At 40.5% G+C, this 16,926-nt stretch overlaps 1 protein-coding gene across 2 annotated transcripts in view; it reads left to right on the top strand.

Moving 5' to 3' along the window:
* Positions 1-16,926, top strand: part of ephb1 (EPH receptor B1) — a 139,918-nt gene that overhangs the window by 113,162 nt on the left and 9,830 nt on the right. Inside the window, exons 10-12 of one of the 2 annotated variants that reach the window (XM_026314575.1) lie at positions 5,364-5,486; positions 6,582-6,829; positions 8,132-8,347. In XM_026314575.1, the coding sequence (XP_026170360.1) occupies positions 5,364-5,486; positions 6,582-6,829; positions 8,132-8,347 (587 nt within the window). Of the gene's footprint in view, positions 1-5,297; positions 5,487-6,581; positions 6,830-8,131; positions 8,348-16,926 lie in introns of both variants that reach the window. The other variant, XM_026314574.1, reaches the window with a different exon arrangement.

Genomic DNA, 16,926 nt, shown 5'->3' with positions numbered 1-16,926 from the left:
AAGGAGGTAAAGCAAGAATGAAAGTACAGTGGAATTAAATGACACTGTCCTTCCTTTATACAATAAACCTGCCTGGCAGTTGTCTTTTAGGGCCTCACAAAAGCCATGATTGAGTCATGTTTTAAGGAGTCCGCAGGCACTGACTGAGACAACACACACATGTACACCAAAAGGATGTTTGTGAGTTGCGCAACTCAAAGGAAGGTCCTATGTCCTGCTTACCTAGAGAGGATAGAGTTTTGTTGAGCCTGATGCAGCAAAGCAATTCAACACATTTACTTTGTGTCGCAGCTACTGCTGTGAGCAGGAGAGTCAGTTTTGTCAGAGGCTATCTTTGAGAAAACCAATGTAATTAACATAAGTGGTGGAAATAAACAAAAGATCAGAACGCTTGCAGCCCTAATCATCAAAAAAGTAATTTGAAGTGGAGGAAATAAAACGCTGATAAGAGATCCTATTCATAGGTTTATTCCTTCAACTTTCACACCGCCAACACTCATGAAGTAATCCCCCTACCCCAAGATGCATTGTTGTCTTCTATTCTCTCAAGATTTGACTGACAGTTTTATAATTATAGTCTTCAATGCAACAATAAAATAGCACTGTTCAGCCAATTGTTTTGGGTGAAGCTGCCTACAGTTCCAGCTGTTGCCATACACGTCAGGTGATGGCTCCTCATTTTCAGCCCACCCAATGTGACAGGCATCATGTGATGGGTGATGCTGCTCACACGTCAAATTCAGTAGTGCAGCTGAAAGGTCATGGTTATGAAAATGAGCCCTTTAACATCACACCAAACACTGGGTGGGATGTCAGGATAAGCAAATTGGAGTAGAAGCATGAACGCATACATCAACCCTGCAGATGAATCAAGTACCGCTTAGAGAAATAACCTCCCTCAGAGCCAAGGGTATTTTATTTTTTATTTTTTTGTTTGTTTTAATTACCCACATAAGTACATCATAAGTATCACGGTCTTAACACTCACATATTATGATACACCTCACTGCATCTCCACATTTCCCATTTTCCTCAGTGCATCCGTTCCCTTTTACTTACAGTGGGTACGGAAAGTATTCAGACCCCTTTAAATTTTTCGCTCTTTGTGTCATTGCAGCCATTTGAGAAAATCAAAAAAGTTCATTTTATTTCTCATTAATGTACACTCAGCACCCCATCTTGACAGAAAAAAACAGAAATGTAGAAATTTTTGCAAATTTATTAAAAAAGAAAAACTGAAATATCACATGGTCATAAGTATTCAGACCCTGTGCTCAGTATTGAGTAGAAGCACCCTTTTGAGCTAGTACAGCCATGAGTCTTCTTGAGAATGATGCAACAAGTTTTTCACACCTGGATTTGGGGATCCTCTGCCATTCTTCCTTGCAGATCCTCTCCAGTTCTGTCAGGTTGGATGGTGAACGTTGGTGGACAGCCATTTTCAGGTCTCTCCAGAGATGCTCAATTGGGTTTAGGTCAGGGCTCTGGCTGGGCCAGTCAAGAACGGTCACAGAGTTGTTCCGAAGCCACTCCTTTGTTATTTTAGCTGTGTGCTTAGGGTCATTGTCCTGTTGAAAGGTGAACCTTCGGCCCAGTCTGAGGTCCTGAGCACTCTGGAAGAGGTTTTCTTCCAGGATATCTCTGTACTTGGCCACATTCATCTTTCCTTCAATTGCAACCAGTCGTCCTGTCCCTGCAGCTGAAAAACACCCCCACAACATGATGCTCCCACCACCATGTTTCACTGTAGGGATTGTATTGGGCAGGTGATGAGCAGTGCCTGGTTTTCTCCACACATACCGCTTAGAATTAACGCCAAAAAGTTCAATCTTGGTCTCATCAGACCAGAGAATCTTATTTCTCATAGTCTGGGAGTCCTTCATGTGTTTTTTGGCAAACTCTATGCAGGCTTTCATGTGTCTTGCACTGAGGAGAGGCTTCCGTCGGGCCACTCTGCCATAAAGCCCCGACTGGTGGAGGGCTGCAGTGATAGTTGACTTTGTGGAACTTTCTCCCATCTCCCTACTGCATCTCTGGAGCTCAGCCACAGTGATCTTTGGGTTCTTCTTTACCTCTCTCACCAAGGCTCTTCTCCCACGATTGCTCAGTTTGGCTGGACAGCCAGGTCTAGGAAGAGTTCTGGTCGTCCCAAACTTTTTCCATTTGAGGATTATGGAGGCCACTGTGCTCTTAGGAACCTTGAGTGCTGCAGAAATTCTTTTGTAACCTTGGCCAGATCTATGCCTTGCCACAATTCTGTCTCTGAGCTCCTTGGGCAGTTCCTTCGACCTCATGATTCTCATTTGCTCTGACATGCACTGTGAGCTGTAAGGTCTTATATAGACAGGTGTGTGCCTTTCCTAATCAAGTCCAATCAGTTTAATTAAACACAGCTGGACTCCAATGAAGGAGCAGAACCATCTCAAGGAGGATCAGAAGAAATGGACAGCATGTGAGATAAATATGAGTGTCACTGCAAAGGGTCTGAATACTTATGACCATGTGATATTTCAGTTTTTCTTTTTTAATAAATTTGCAATATTTCCACACAGTAACAACCTGTCAAATCAGCTAATTAACAGGCATTTCTCAGCACTACATGTTTACAGCATGCCTTAATGCATCTCTGCATATGACTACCAGCATATATTAAATCAACAGTGTTCGAACCCTATTTTTCGCTTTGTAGCTTCAGCTGTTGTTTGTGCCTCAGCATCTGGTGCATTCTCATTCTCATTTAGTAGTGAATGAGAATGGGGTTCAAAAGCCCATTTAACAGATCTTGTTATGGTTAGATGTCAAATATGTTACTTTCCTGTTTTCTAACACTGCATATTAAAGTCATACATGTGAATTCACATAAATAGCTAAGGTATAAACAGAATTTAATAGCATCTGTAGATGTTGTGACATTTGGTTTTCATCTTCATCCTTAATATTGTAGGCTACTGTAGGCCAAGCCCTTTTTTACTGATCGGAATTTTATCTTTCACAAGAAGACTTGCAGAAGGCACCACATGCCTGATAAACCCACACAATGTTTTACTGCCTATACCGATGTGACTCTTAATCCCATACAATTTTTGATCTCTTATGTGATTTCCATACTAATAAGCCACAGTGTGTGTCTGACAAATGATTTTCTGACATCAAACGGTGGATAATTAGTTTGCATTTAGGAAATAAACTCGACTCATTATATTCACAGAGCCACAGAACAGATTAGTGTGCATCTTGAACGCTCATCAAATGGGAATGTTTTCACTATAGCCGTGGTGTTCAGCAGTGGTTTATGTTAACTTAACAAAGTGCATAATCATATAAAACATATAATTACTATCCAGTGAAATAGCTAAATTATAATTATTGTCATGCAAAAAGAATTTAAAGAATTATGTTGCCTTGGTGAAAGACTAATACATTAAAGAGTTCCTTTAAGTTAAAAAGAAGAGTGTTTTTGAAGCTCCTGTTTCACATACTGATACTGTTGTTTGTCTTTAGTGAATATGTAAATTCTGTGCAGTACCACCAGTAATTTGATTGTACCCGTAGCTAGTAATAGATTAATGTAAACATTACTGCCATACAGTTGATTTGTGGATACATTAGGGCCATTGAGTAAATGAGCAGGGCAGACTAATAGCAGGGTAATGCTGGACATTGGTGAAAATAACATGGTTAAGTGCAGTGCAGTAAATTGTAATTTATAATGCCGGTCAACTGAATACTGTTTGACCATCTGTGTTGTAGCCTTGGGATTTTGTTAAGATTTATAATCCAAATTCAGTGAATGAATATGCTTGGTCATCTAATTGAGAAAGGTGAAAAAAATCATAGTGCGTGTTAAAGGTATGTGCTTGTTTTATATGTTGGATAAAAATTTTACATTTAGATATATTTACTTCATATGCTGAGATGAAGGAACTATGAAATATTAAAGGGGGAATCTATTTTTTATCCAGTGGCCATAAAAAGATGAGTCCAGGTCTGTACCAGAAAGAGCGAGAGAGATAAACTGTTTGTATCTTAAATTATACATGAAAGTGGACTCTGGACTCTGAATTAGAAAATTAATGGGTGTATGTGGACATGCTCGCATATGTGCTTGAGTTTTTAAGTGTATTCTCATATGTTTGTTGTTGTGTGTGCTCCCTGCTGCGATTTTGAGTCCCACCCAGCGGTGCTGCTGAGTGAGCAGCTTGGTGACACTTGTAAACCGAACGACTGTATGGAATGCAAAGCTGCAAACTCCCCAATGGACCAACTTGACTCGTCTTTATGGACTCTCTAATGAACAATTATGTTCCCACAGACAGGATTCAAGGCAATTAGTGATGTAACTAGAATCAGCTTCTAGTCAAGAGGGAGGTGAGCCACCTTGATCCCTCCAAGACCAGACCTTATCCTCCTCCAGTCTCTTGAGACCCCTCCCCCTCTCTATGCAGATATGCAAAAGAGCAGACACAAATTGACTTGATGGTGATGGGTGTATTCCAGTCATGGCTGCCAAGATTTTGACTAAACAGCTCTAAGAAAGAGAGCTGCCCCTTGGGTGTCACTGCAGAAATGATGATTTGATGTCTGTTTGCTCGCTGTAATGTCCATCTTGTGACAGCGTGTATTGAATTTGTTTACAAGTGTTTTTCGGCAGTCCTCCCCACCCACCCAACTGTGTGTTGATCTGTCCTCCATGTGCAGGCATCTCAAGTCTGTGAACTGAGCACACCCATCGCAGTATGGCATAAAGCGCTAGCTGATAGCACAGTGGTTTTATCTCTTTATGAGCTTCTATAAGGAATGGCTGTTGGGAAATTGGTTCTACCACTATCAAAGAGCAGACACTGCTAGGGAAAAGGAAAAAGGGGGGAAAACTGTTTACATTTATTCTTTCGATATATCCTCATTCCTTCATCTCTTTCTCTTTCTGTTTTTTTTTTTTTTTCTGGCCTGATAACTAATTCCAAGTATTGAATCATCAAAGCACCATTTTGTTTTCTGCCCCACCCAGAACTGAAGATGTACCTCTACTATTTCATGCATGCAATATATATTAATATTCCTTTCCATGTTGTATTCCTTTTGTCCTTTTGTCTTTTTTCTGAGAAAATCATAAAGAAAATCGCATTATCGTCATTTGTAGCAGTTAAAAGCTTGTAGTGATTGTAAGTAATGCTGTGTCACACTGATTTATATTTCCACTGGAAGGGCTGTTGTTTTTATCAACCATTAACATGAGAGCTTAGCTAAAGAACAGTTTGTTGTTTTGGGAAGCTCATTGAGCACTTTGGTTGTTCTAGAGCTCTCTTTGCGAGCCGACATGTCTAACTGCCCCTCCCCACTGGGCTGCCCGACCCACTTCTCAGGCTCCCCGGGGATGAAGATCTACATTGACCCCTTTACCTACGAAGACCCCAATGAAGCTGTACGAGAATTCGCCAAGGAGATTGACGTTTCCACTGTTAAGATTGAGGAGGTCATCGGTGCAGGTATGATAAATTGGTGTCACTGAACAATCCGTGCATGAGTGAGTGAGTATGTGCACAATCGTGCACATGTAAGCAAGGAAGAGATTGTTGTATTTCCATGCATTGCATTTGTGCAAACAAGTTTAGGCTGAATTTGTTCAAGTTTGTAAAGCTCAGCCCTTTTGGCAGCTACATCAAATGGGAAGATGTCAAAGGGCCCATGTCAAGGCACTAGCAGCATATAGGCCAGCTGCCCTGGGTCCTAATGGCATTAGAAATAACTCAAGCAGCCTATTCCCGGTGCTTCTTCTGTTTTTGGATCCTATTAGTGTTGCTCTCTAACATGTTTTACCTTGCTTTACTTTATATGTAAAACAAGTAGAGACATTTGGTTTTCTGTCTTTGTTTCGGAATGATCCCATATGTATTATCAAAATTTCAGTTTAAATTGATGAACTGGTAAGAAGGTGCTGACTGCTTTGACCAACTGGCTAAAGTAGTTTCACCCTAATATGCCTGTGTATCTCCAACATGTCCTTTTCCTTAGATATAAACACAGATTTTTTTATAGCAGGTAGTTCGTGCTGATATCATACTGAATGTGTTGGATCATACAGAGGCTAAAATACCCCTGGTAATGAGACTGGGCCTGTAATAGCTCTTGTGCACCGGCCTACTCAGCAAGCTAGGTGTGAGGAAGTAACAGAGATAGGATAGGCATAAGGACTAGCTAATTAAAGAGTTCCGTTTTTGTTGATTTCACTGTGTGGTGTCTCTGCAGGACACCAAGGTGGTGATAATTAATCAGACAGGTTCCAGATATTTACCAAATAGTGCTTGCCTGTTATTTTTTTATTGGGGAATGTAAACACTCTTGGCAGGCTTTTAGGATATATGACCACTGTGAGTCAGAGGAACCATACTGCTTGGAACATCTTGAAAGAGCAACACTAGAGGAGTCAATTATGATCTATAATAGCACTTTATGCAGTATTTCTGCCACAGGACATGACGATAACCTTGATAAATAGATAGATTACATGTAATCAACTCAACTAAGCTTTTGTCTGATCAGATTTTTGACAGAGCAGCCACTGTACCCCTGCTTCCCAATAGGTGAATTTGGAGAGGTGTACAAGGGCCGTTTGAAGCTGCCTGGTAAGAGAGAGATCTATGTAGCCATCAAGACCCTGAAGGCAGGCTACGTGGAGAAACAGAGACGGGACTTTCTATCCGAGGCGTCGATCATGGGCCAGTTTGACCACCCAAACATTATTCGTCTGGAGGGAGTCGTCACCAAGAGCCGTCCAGTCATGATCGTTACAGAGTTCATGGAGAATGGTGCCCTTGACTCATTCCTGCGGGTGAGTCATATTTGTGAAGATATACATGTGCTGTGTGATGCATAGCTGGAAACAGTTATGCGAGGTGATACAAAAGCCATGACAGGAGTTGAATAGAAACCTTGTATTGTGGGAATGAGGAGCTGATTGGAAATGAATTGTAAAACTGCTCCAGAAAAGGAATTCATGCCAAGAATCCCTACTAATACAAATTTGAATGAGCCTTCTTAATCTGTCCAATGCCAGCAGAGAATATGTTTCTTGACAATGAACATGATTTCAATCATTATTAATTTGAAAATTTCTACACTAGCTGGCCCTATCAGCCTTTAATTTCTCTATTAATGCCTGGAGCTATTAATGGACTCTTCACTCTTTTCGTTATAGTCAGGTTTGAGCGGACATAGAGCTTATTCAATATGCAACTCACTTTTTTTCCTCCTTCAATCTCATGGATTGCTGTTGTATTCTACTTTGATCTAGGGTGGCTTTAAAGGGGCTCTTTGAAGTTGGCTTTGCTAACCGCCACATCCGACTTGTGTTTCCATCGATCTCCCTTACCCTCTTATTTGTTACTGTGTTTCAAGGGTTCAAAGCTTGCTCTTCAGAGCATTCATACAGGGACAGGGACACCATGTGGGGACGTTAAAGAGATAGATGCTTGCATGCCCAAATGGAATAACGCCCTAACATCTACCGACTGGTTTCAAGAAGCCTTTTTGCTCACTAATACAAGTATACTCTTCTTATGGACGTTAGAAACATTTAAAAGATTAGGATGTTGCTTTTGACAAACAACAAAAGATTTAGAAAAAAAAAGGGAAGGAAAATGATTCAGTTTTATGAACCTTAATTACACTATACTAAAAACAGTAGATCCAAGCCCAGTGGGAAAAGCTAAACGGGAAAAAACTAGATTAGGCTGTTTGTCAGTTAACTGCATGCTAGATTTGACAACACGTCTTATGCCCTTGCAGCCATACATAGAAATCCCATAGGGTTAGCCTTGATGATAACTGAATTTCTGAAAAGACTACATGCTGTCTGTAATCCATCAGACAAGAGCAAAATGTAATTTATTTTGTTTGAATCAAACTTGAACAATAGGTATTTAAAATCTGATTCAAGCCTGGATTTTTTTCCTTCAGCACAATATCTATGATTCTCTGAAGAACTAAACATAATTAGTTGATTATCATTAAAAGCAGATATGTAAGCATTTGCTGAAATCTCTCTATCCTCCAGCTATGTTCATTAATGCTAATCATGACAAAGAGAATATCTAAATAACTGTTTTCATTTGTTTGCATCTCTGTCTTCTAGCAAAATGATGGTCAGTTCACAGTGATCCAGTTGGTGGGAATGATGCGTGGGATCTCAGCAGGGATGAAATATCTTTCAGAAATGAACTATGTCCACCGTGACCTGGCTGCACGCAACATTCTGGTCAACAGCAATTTGGTGTGTAAAGTGTCTGACTTTGGCCTGTCACGCTACTTACAGGAGGACACCTCTGATCCAAGCTATACCAGTTCTCTGGTGAGTGCTTGCAATCTTTATCTCTTATTTTGCTTGACTGCTGTAGATAATGATATCTTTTACTCATCTACTCATGTATCCTTGAAGTGTCCAGGCAAATGTTTGACATATACAGCAGTCAAAACATCCTAAAAACCATCACCTATCACTCTAATCAGTTTTTGCTTTTCTCTGACAGTCTCATTCTTCTTTAAGGTCTTTGAAACCTTTCACCTTTTCAGTGCCTTTCATTTTATATGAGCTGTCTCTCTCTTTTTTCCTCATCCGCCTTCCTATACTCTCCAAGTCACGGACTGGAGGTCTGTCACATCTTCATTAGTGTGGAGACAAGCCTCCTCTGGGAAGGCCTCTCTCTCGTTGACATGCCCAGAGTGCAGAGAAAACCAAAGGGCATTGCGGCCTCTCAATTTGACAGCTCCCACCCCTGTCTCGCCCTCCCTCCTCTCTCTCTCACTCCTCATTCATTATTACTGGGGCATCATGGGAGGCTTTGGCTCCTCATTAACTCCTCCACACTACAGATCTGTAATTATTAGCAGCCATCGTTAGTTCATTTTCTGCCTCTCCTCTTCTTAATTCAAAATACACTCTTAGCATCCTTACAAATACATGGCTTGGGTCATTAGGAATCCTGGCATGCCTGAGTTTGTGTGTGTTTCAGCTGAGGGTCTGTGTATGTGCGTGCATGTGTCCAAGCAATGTTGGCATGCATGTGTGTGTCTGCCTGTTTTAGTGTGCACAGGCACATGTGCATGTGTCTGGTATCACCTCATTGACTCTGCTTTGAGATTTTAGTGCAAATTAGCTTGTTTTACTGCAGATGGGTGTTGTTGTCTGCATCTTGTAGACAGGAAAAGAAAATTTGTCAACAGAGAACAAGAAAGAGTATGGACCTACATTATTTAACCTTAAGATATATATATTTTTATTTCTAAGTACAGTAAACTTAAAATATAAATACACTTCCAATCTCTACGATTTTTGGTCATACTCTTATATCTTGCAATTCTTTGAGCTATGATGTCTCAACAGCCTCTAGTGGCCCTACACAAACTAGTCTGCCAGTCTCACCTGGGAGTAGAGGTTTCACTTGTTTCATAAAACTGCCTTGGGTGCTCTATCTGAAAATGATTCATTGTGTACACTGTGAATGCACAGAATTGTTCTGTATATATTAGGGGAAAGAAATATCAATACAATATGAATATGTTATGCTAAATAAAGGGCCTATTTTAGGATTAGCTTCAGAGCTGTTTCAAAATATGCAAAACATGGCATCAAAGGCATGCAGTCAAACAGCCTGTAAGTCAGTGCAAACCAGGTATGACAAGAGAGTTGTCAAAATAAGTTGTCTTTTTCTAAATATATGACACAAACACAACAATGCAGGATATATATATATGTATCTACTTTATTAGCACCTTTGTAATGCGTAATCTCAAATGAAAACTGCTCTATTTTAGAGTTGGAAACACACACTCACAACAAACAGTATAAGCATGGGGGAGTGTACCGTTTGGCAGGAAGTGATCACCCAGGTATTAACAGGAAGTGTTATAGATATGACCTCACACTGGTTTGGATGAGAGTTAATTGCTCCCCAGGAAAAGCTTGTTTTCTATGCTTGACCCCTGGAGCTGAATAGGTCTTTAGCAACAAAGAGGAGCAGCACCTCTGCTGTCTGCACCGCTGAGCTTGCTAATAAAACAGGGTGTAAAAGGTGGGGATTGGATTATAGATTGTGGTTGGCATTTTGATGTTGTTTAATGCAAACAAAGTCTGCTTAAGGGCATTTTCTGGAGAATCAATAGAGCAGATGAGGTTTGAAGTGTGAACCTGGACAGTTGTTTTGATGGCAACACACTCAGGATTTCCAATGGTGTGTTTTTTTGCTGATAGAGATTTTAAAAAGAGCACATCAAAGACTCAGCTGTGTTTCACTTTCACACTGAGTGCTGACTTGTTATCATAAGCATCCAGCTGAAATCATCAATTCCATAACTATTTTAGTTTTTTCTGAGTCAAGTGCAGTTTTATACTGAATCCATGGCAGTTGAGTCTTTACATAAAAGTAAACGTAGCGTATGAGGATAAAGACTTCGTTAATCTTGCCACAGACTTTTCATGTTACCTGTCCTTCTCATCATAGTATTCTGGGGCTCGTACAAACAAGCGAGGGGGCAGTTGGGCACTACAGGTCCTGTACCAACTTCTATACTATTATTAGGATATACACGGTGCCCTTCACTCCATGACCTTTTTAGCTATGACCTGATGCTAACCAATCAGCGTGCAAGGCTGGCATGGCAGACAAGGCCAAGGGAATCAGGGAAATTAAATTGCGCTGACATGTAGTGATTTACATCACCATCGACCTCCTCCTTCTAGCAAATTAATCACTTCTTTCCCTCTACTGCTTTTCTAATTTTTCCCTGCAATTCCAGACACACCAATTACAGCGCTCGCGGTGTGATGGTGGAGGTATGGTTGTGAGGACATGCTGGTAATTGTGTTAACCCTGGACGTGGGTTCACTCTGGAGCAATGTTGTGGAGGTTTCAGACAGAAGGGGGCTGTCCTCGCACTCTGTTGGCTGTTCACCAATGTTGTGATTAATTAGGCTTACAGGACAGTGTTTCGACCGCACTGATCATAGTAAGTTGATGTGTGCTAATTAATTTAAAGACTGTGTAGAATGCTTGTTTCCTTGCAGCCGTGGTTTTCTTGTACAGTGTTTGGTTAGAGAAATAGCCCATGGGCAGATCACAAATCCAAGAAAGATGTGAGTGACCCTGCTTATCTGACAGACATGAGGATTGAATTTAGAACAGGTCCGTGAATCAGGAAGACTTGCACATTATTCTGTTTATTAACCAATCTATCTCTCCAAGAAGCCATTCGCCCATGCATCCATTTATCTATCTTTCCTTTCATCCAGCTTTCTACTATTTTTCAAGGCTTTTCTCAGAGCAACAGAGAGGCACATCAGAATGGCATACTCTTTTTAAATGTAATGAATGAAGCTTCAGAACTGCTCAGGGTGGTGATCGGTCATATTTTTTTATTGTGTTTGGTGTTCGTGGGTGAGTGAACGTCAAAGATCTGGACATGGTCACTGGATTTCAATGCACAGCTTATAGCTGAAATAAGAGAACAAGAAGTCATGTATGTTTCCTAAATTTGATGGGTGAGCATAGCATGTCAAGTCTATAACAGCTTGGACAAGTGGAGTTACTCTATATCTTTTGAGAGCTCATGCCCACAGGGCTGCAGTGAGGAAGGAAAGCGTGGGTCGGGAATTTCTGTTCGTGCCTCGGCTGATACTGTGGAAAGGCTGTCACTGCCTTGCAAGCTGAATGATGTGTACTGTATGTTGTGAGCGAGTGAACATGTATGTGGTTAGACGTATGTGTTTTGTGTTGTGTTCCAGGGTATATGCATGTAAGCCCCCCCCCCCCGTGTACCTTTCTCTGTGTGTGTGTGAACGTATGCACGCATGTGTATTTGTTTGTGTCATTGAGCCTGAGAGGGGTTGAAAGGAGAGGTCACACAGAGCCAGTAACAAAGCACATCTGTCAAATCCCTGTGACTTGAGTGACATTCTCTCACTTCTGCTCCAGTGCTCACACTGTGTGGACCACGCTGTTGTTTCTGTCATTTGTCTATTTGCATCCTTCCCTTCCCTCCCCTCTTAGCTTCAGGTCTGTGCACTTTTTGGCTTGTCTCTTCAACTTGTGAAATATTTATACACTGTGAGTTCAGGGCACAGAATCTCTACAATAAACAAGAAGTGTAAAGGGAAAATACAGACCAGATGAAAACAAACAAAGGGGCTTTTGTTTAGATTTTTATTTTTTTTTGACAGATTTACATGAAAACATAGAACCCATATTTCCATATACATTAAATCTGTAATAAAATATAAACCTGCAAAGCCTTTGGGGATTTTGCCATGATTTCCCTGAGGAACTGTGGCATCACCATGAGAGCCACAATTCATTTAAATCCTCGCCATACATCACACCATACAGCGAGGTACCCCGCCCCCCCCCCCCCAAATTGTCTCCAATATTACATTACATTATTACAAAGAGGCAAGTTAATTTACACAAAGATCAGATTTTGAAACATTTTGGCTTAGAAGCAATTAAATAAGGCAACAGTTGTTTCCACCAAGGTGCTAATAGAGCTTGCATTTTTTTTAAAAAGCGACTATAAATACAAATCTCACATTTGCTGTCTAGTTCACACTATACCACATGGCAGTTTCACTACAGTGGACATGTGTTTCACTCTTTGTAATGTTAAAACATTTTAAGATGAAAAGCATGTCTTTCTTTAGTTCTTAGTATAGGTAAAGAGAATACACAGTTCCTTGATTCTCTTTGATGCTGCACAGCAGTCAGTCATTCTCCTTCCATAATTCAACAATCACCAACTAGATTTGCTGTAGGCTATTTTTGATGTTCAGAAACAACCTGTGAATACACATACAGTGATGACATTCTAAAACAACATGTCTGCTCTCATGTTTTGTACTTGAAAGGACAAGATTCATGCTTTCCTTCATTTTTCCCTCTAAATCTTGACAGCTGGATCTGGATTACATCATGTCAGTCACACAAATGTGTGGTAGGAACCGTCAAACTTCCTCCCTCCTTTGACAAATTTAATTGTTGGGGTTTCCCAAAATATCCTATTGTTCGCATCTCCCTCTTTTAGTCTGAACACACAGTGTTTTTTCACTAAGCGAGATCCTATATTTGTTCTCTCCAGCACAGGCCTCCCTTTTCCCCACCCCACATATATATGAGTCACCACCCCAGTGTGATCCCCATCTGGCTTCCCATCTGAGTGTCCTGCCAAACTGGAGGCCCTGCTGCTGGGAATTGAACCCCTGTTATGCTTAGTCATAACTGCAGCAAAATTGTAAACATCCGCACCTTACTTTGCTTGGTTTTGCATTAGAAAGTAAGATTTTTTTCAGGCTAGTTTTGTTCAAATTGTAAAGTTTAATTTGCTCAGTATACAGCAGTATAAACTATCCACAAAAGGATGTTTATATGAATATGGAAGAGATAGTACTGTACTGTATGTGCTCTGAAAACAAGAATGAAAGAAAGAGGATCTATACTTGATCCTTGCGTCAAAGGAGTAACCATCCATAGTGCTTCACCTTGATTTATAACTTATGTGATGTTTGCCAAAGTCGGTATAAGGTGGGCATTGATTTGCCATCTGTGGCTGTTGGACTGCATTTGCATCTGAGCAAGATTCACAAAGAAGTTTTTTGTGTATATCTAAATCTTCACTGTTGGCGAGCCTGTGTAGCCATAAAAAAACCACTACACTACACGCTGCAGAGTCACAAAAAGAGACTTAATTGGCAACCAAAGCAGTAACTTCCAAATAAGAACATAGACCTTTTTAAAATTTCAAAATAAAAGTGTTGAAATGACTATTACTTTCTTTATGCTGTTCTCATTAAAGGAACCTTCCCAGTAGCTTTAACAACACAAGAAGCAATATATGCCTGCGCACCAAAGCAAAAATCAGGCCTATTCAGGTTGTGCTCCAGTTTGATAAAACTGTGGATGTGATTGTCTGTTTTTCTCTTCCTGTGAAGGAATCATGGGTTCAGGGTCTTGTTCTAATATTAGCATAGAATAGTATAATTAAGATGGGATCCTTACTAGGATTAATTTGATTGTGCCAGCAGATGCTGGAGACGAAACTTTGAGAAAGATTAACAAAACACAGTTGGGTGCTAATGATGTAGTGGAAGGGGGACAGTTAAATGAGTAAATAATTAAAATGGCACAAAGAATACATAAAGCTATAGGAAACATGATATAGAATTTTTTTTTTATAATCACAATGTGCACTGAGAAACTTCTGAAGTTACAAAAAGTTACTCATAAAAAGCATTTGGGATTTCTTAGAGATTTCTGTATAGTACATATTACTGTTTCCATTATTTCAAAATGAAACAATTTTGCAAACAAATAAAACGTGTCTCATAAAAACAAACCTACATGGTTTGGTTGCTAAGGATTTAAAATGAACCGCCTTGAACTATGTAGCCACATTGGTTTTGTTTTCCTGGCTGATATGTGCAGAAAATATAAACATTTTTTATATTCTATTTATTTTTATTATGAAAAATAATGGTAAAAAGGAAAAGGTTTGTGTTGCTGTGACAGTCACTGATCAACACACTGCAGAGGTCAGCAGATATTCTTATGTCTATCAAGTTTTTTTGTTTTTCCATAGCACATGCATACAACAAAACAGTAGTTTTTGAAACACTGGGCTCTTGATTGTGGGAAAAAACAGGCCTTTATTTCGTAGATATCAGTCATTGATTGCAGTCTGTCAGCTGAAACCACAATTGTGACCAGCCAATTCAGGGAAACGAAGCTGCAAATAGAGCTGTAAGTACTGAAGCATTAAGGAACTACTTTAATGACATAGAGCCACCACAGTATTGGCCACATTTTACTGTAAAAGTCATTTACAGTAAAATGTGGCCAATCCTGTGGTACCACTGTACTTTTCGGGACAAGTTTTGCATTACTTCATTGTATACATTTGTTAAAAGGCCTGTACCCTCTTCTTCACCAGACATTCCCAGGAGTATCTGAGAAAGTAACATCTTTGTCACCATCAACCCCCCCACTCCACCCATATTTTTCTTTCTTCTATTTTTCTCAACTCTCAGCCGCTCTCACTCCATCTCCTTCCTTCACTCTCCTTCTCATTCTGTTTGGGCAGACATCCAGGGCAGATCGTTGTTCTCAGGATTTCATTAAAAGGATGTTGATGGAGCACTCTCCCCAGCCTAAGTAAATGTGCTCAAGTCCATTTGAGTGTGCGTTGTTTGGAAATGGATTACTGAATTTGGAGGGGGAAAGGGAAGGAGAATAGGGAACTGTGTAGGGAAAAAAGACAGAGAGAGGAAGATCTGCATATTTGTCTTCCAGATGAAGGAGAAAGTTTTTTGTTTTTTTGTTTTTTTTGATTCTCTAAATAGCTTCCATGAAACTAAAAAGCTGAGTAAAAACAAGACCAATTGTTCTACTTTGATTTTTCTTTTTCAGTTATCACAAATTGTATTTGGGACATTCCTGCATGGTAGTGAAGACTGACTGTTAGTGTGACAGGAGTATTTGCTCCTGGTTTTACTCCATTCTGCAGTAGCATGTCAGTGACAGTCTAGATGAAGGTATTTGGCACACTGGTGGATGCGTAGCCACTGCAAAGACATGACAGGTGTTTCATATCCTTGTATGTGTATCACTGTCTATACACCCACCCACACACATTAATAGACCAAGGGACCATAACAGACACCAGTAAAGACACACATTACCACGCGACCACAGGTTTATCCTTCATCTTTCAGACCTGGCTGTCACAGGAATACACTCGTCTCACCGTGATACCGCTTAACCTGACAGTCAATGCACATCTCTGTTGCAGTCGCGGTCTAAATGTACTGCTCGCTGTCACAGCTGGTCACAGCCTGTCACAGGTGGTCACAACCAGGTGGAACCAGTCACAAACTGAAATCTAATTCATGGTGAAATATAATATGACAGCACGCTCTTGTGTCTGCTCAAGGTGTTTTGGGGTTGGAGTTGTCTGTGCTCCAGTATGACCATGATGTGTTGTCCATAATGCAGGATGCAGGAAGAAAGAACAATCTGATACTTCTGATGTCAACAAGCGGGGCAAACGGGGAAAAGACTTTTGGCACAGTATTTCACATTTGTTTGCATGTCCTCATGATCACTCACTTTTTCTTTTGAGTATAGTCAATCAGTAAATCAATCAGTAAAAAGACCGGCCCAGTATCCATGGAAAATCAGGCACTGTGTGTGTTATTATCAAGAGAGTTTTCATTTTCCTACTTGATATATTTACAGATTTACCCCTTTTAAGGCCATGAAGTTAAACTGCAGTGGCTGAGCTACAGCCTGGCTCATCTACACAAACTCTTTTCTCAGTTAACTGTCCGACATAAGCGTGTGTGTTCTGTTTTAGGGGAGATACTTCACTTCAAGGCAAACAGAAAACAGCTTGTTCCTTTTTCAATGGCCAGCACAATATACCATATCCAAAGAGCTCTCCCCATGCTTCGAGGCTTCACAAAGCACTCTCCCGCTTTTGTGTTGACATTAGGTCTGTTTTAATTCCCATCATCACTTCTACTACCCCCAGTCCATTCCCTGTGGTATTAACACTCTTTCTACTGAAAAAAAAAAAGCGTCACTGCTTTTTATTATGTTTCCGCCTGCCTCCCTGTATGCATGAGCTGTTCAGCACTTCATGTTATTAAAGCAGGATTTTGGCAGAGCTATCGTTGGCCCACAGCAGTAATTACTACGGGTTTGCATAGCTGCCTCTGACTCACCCGCCTTGGAAATGTTATTACTAAACTCTGTCTCATTGGGGGCGGGTGGGTAGCTTCTTGTGAAGCCTGCGTCTTTGCTCAGGCCATTCCAGCGACACTCTTCTCATATCCCAACATCATCCTGGGGCGTGAGATCAGATGTACAGAGCAAGGAAGGGGAAAAA

The sequence above is a fragment of the Mastacembelus armatus genome, chromosome 17 (assembly GCF_900324485.2).
Source record: "Mastacembelus armatus chromosome 17, fMasArm1.2, whole genome shotgun sequence".
NCBI classification, from domain to species: Eukaryota; Metazoa; Chordata; class Actinopteri; order Synbranchiformes; family Mastacembelidae; genus Mastacembelus; species Mastacembelus armatus.
Note: the sequence above shows the minus strand (reverse complement) of the source record. Positions and strands in the feature narration are given on the sequence as shown.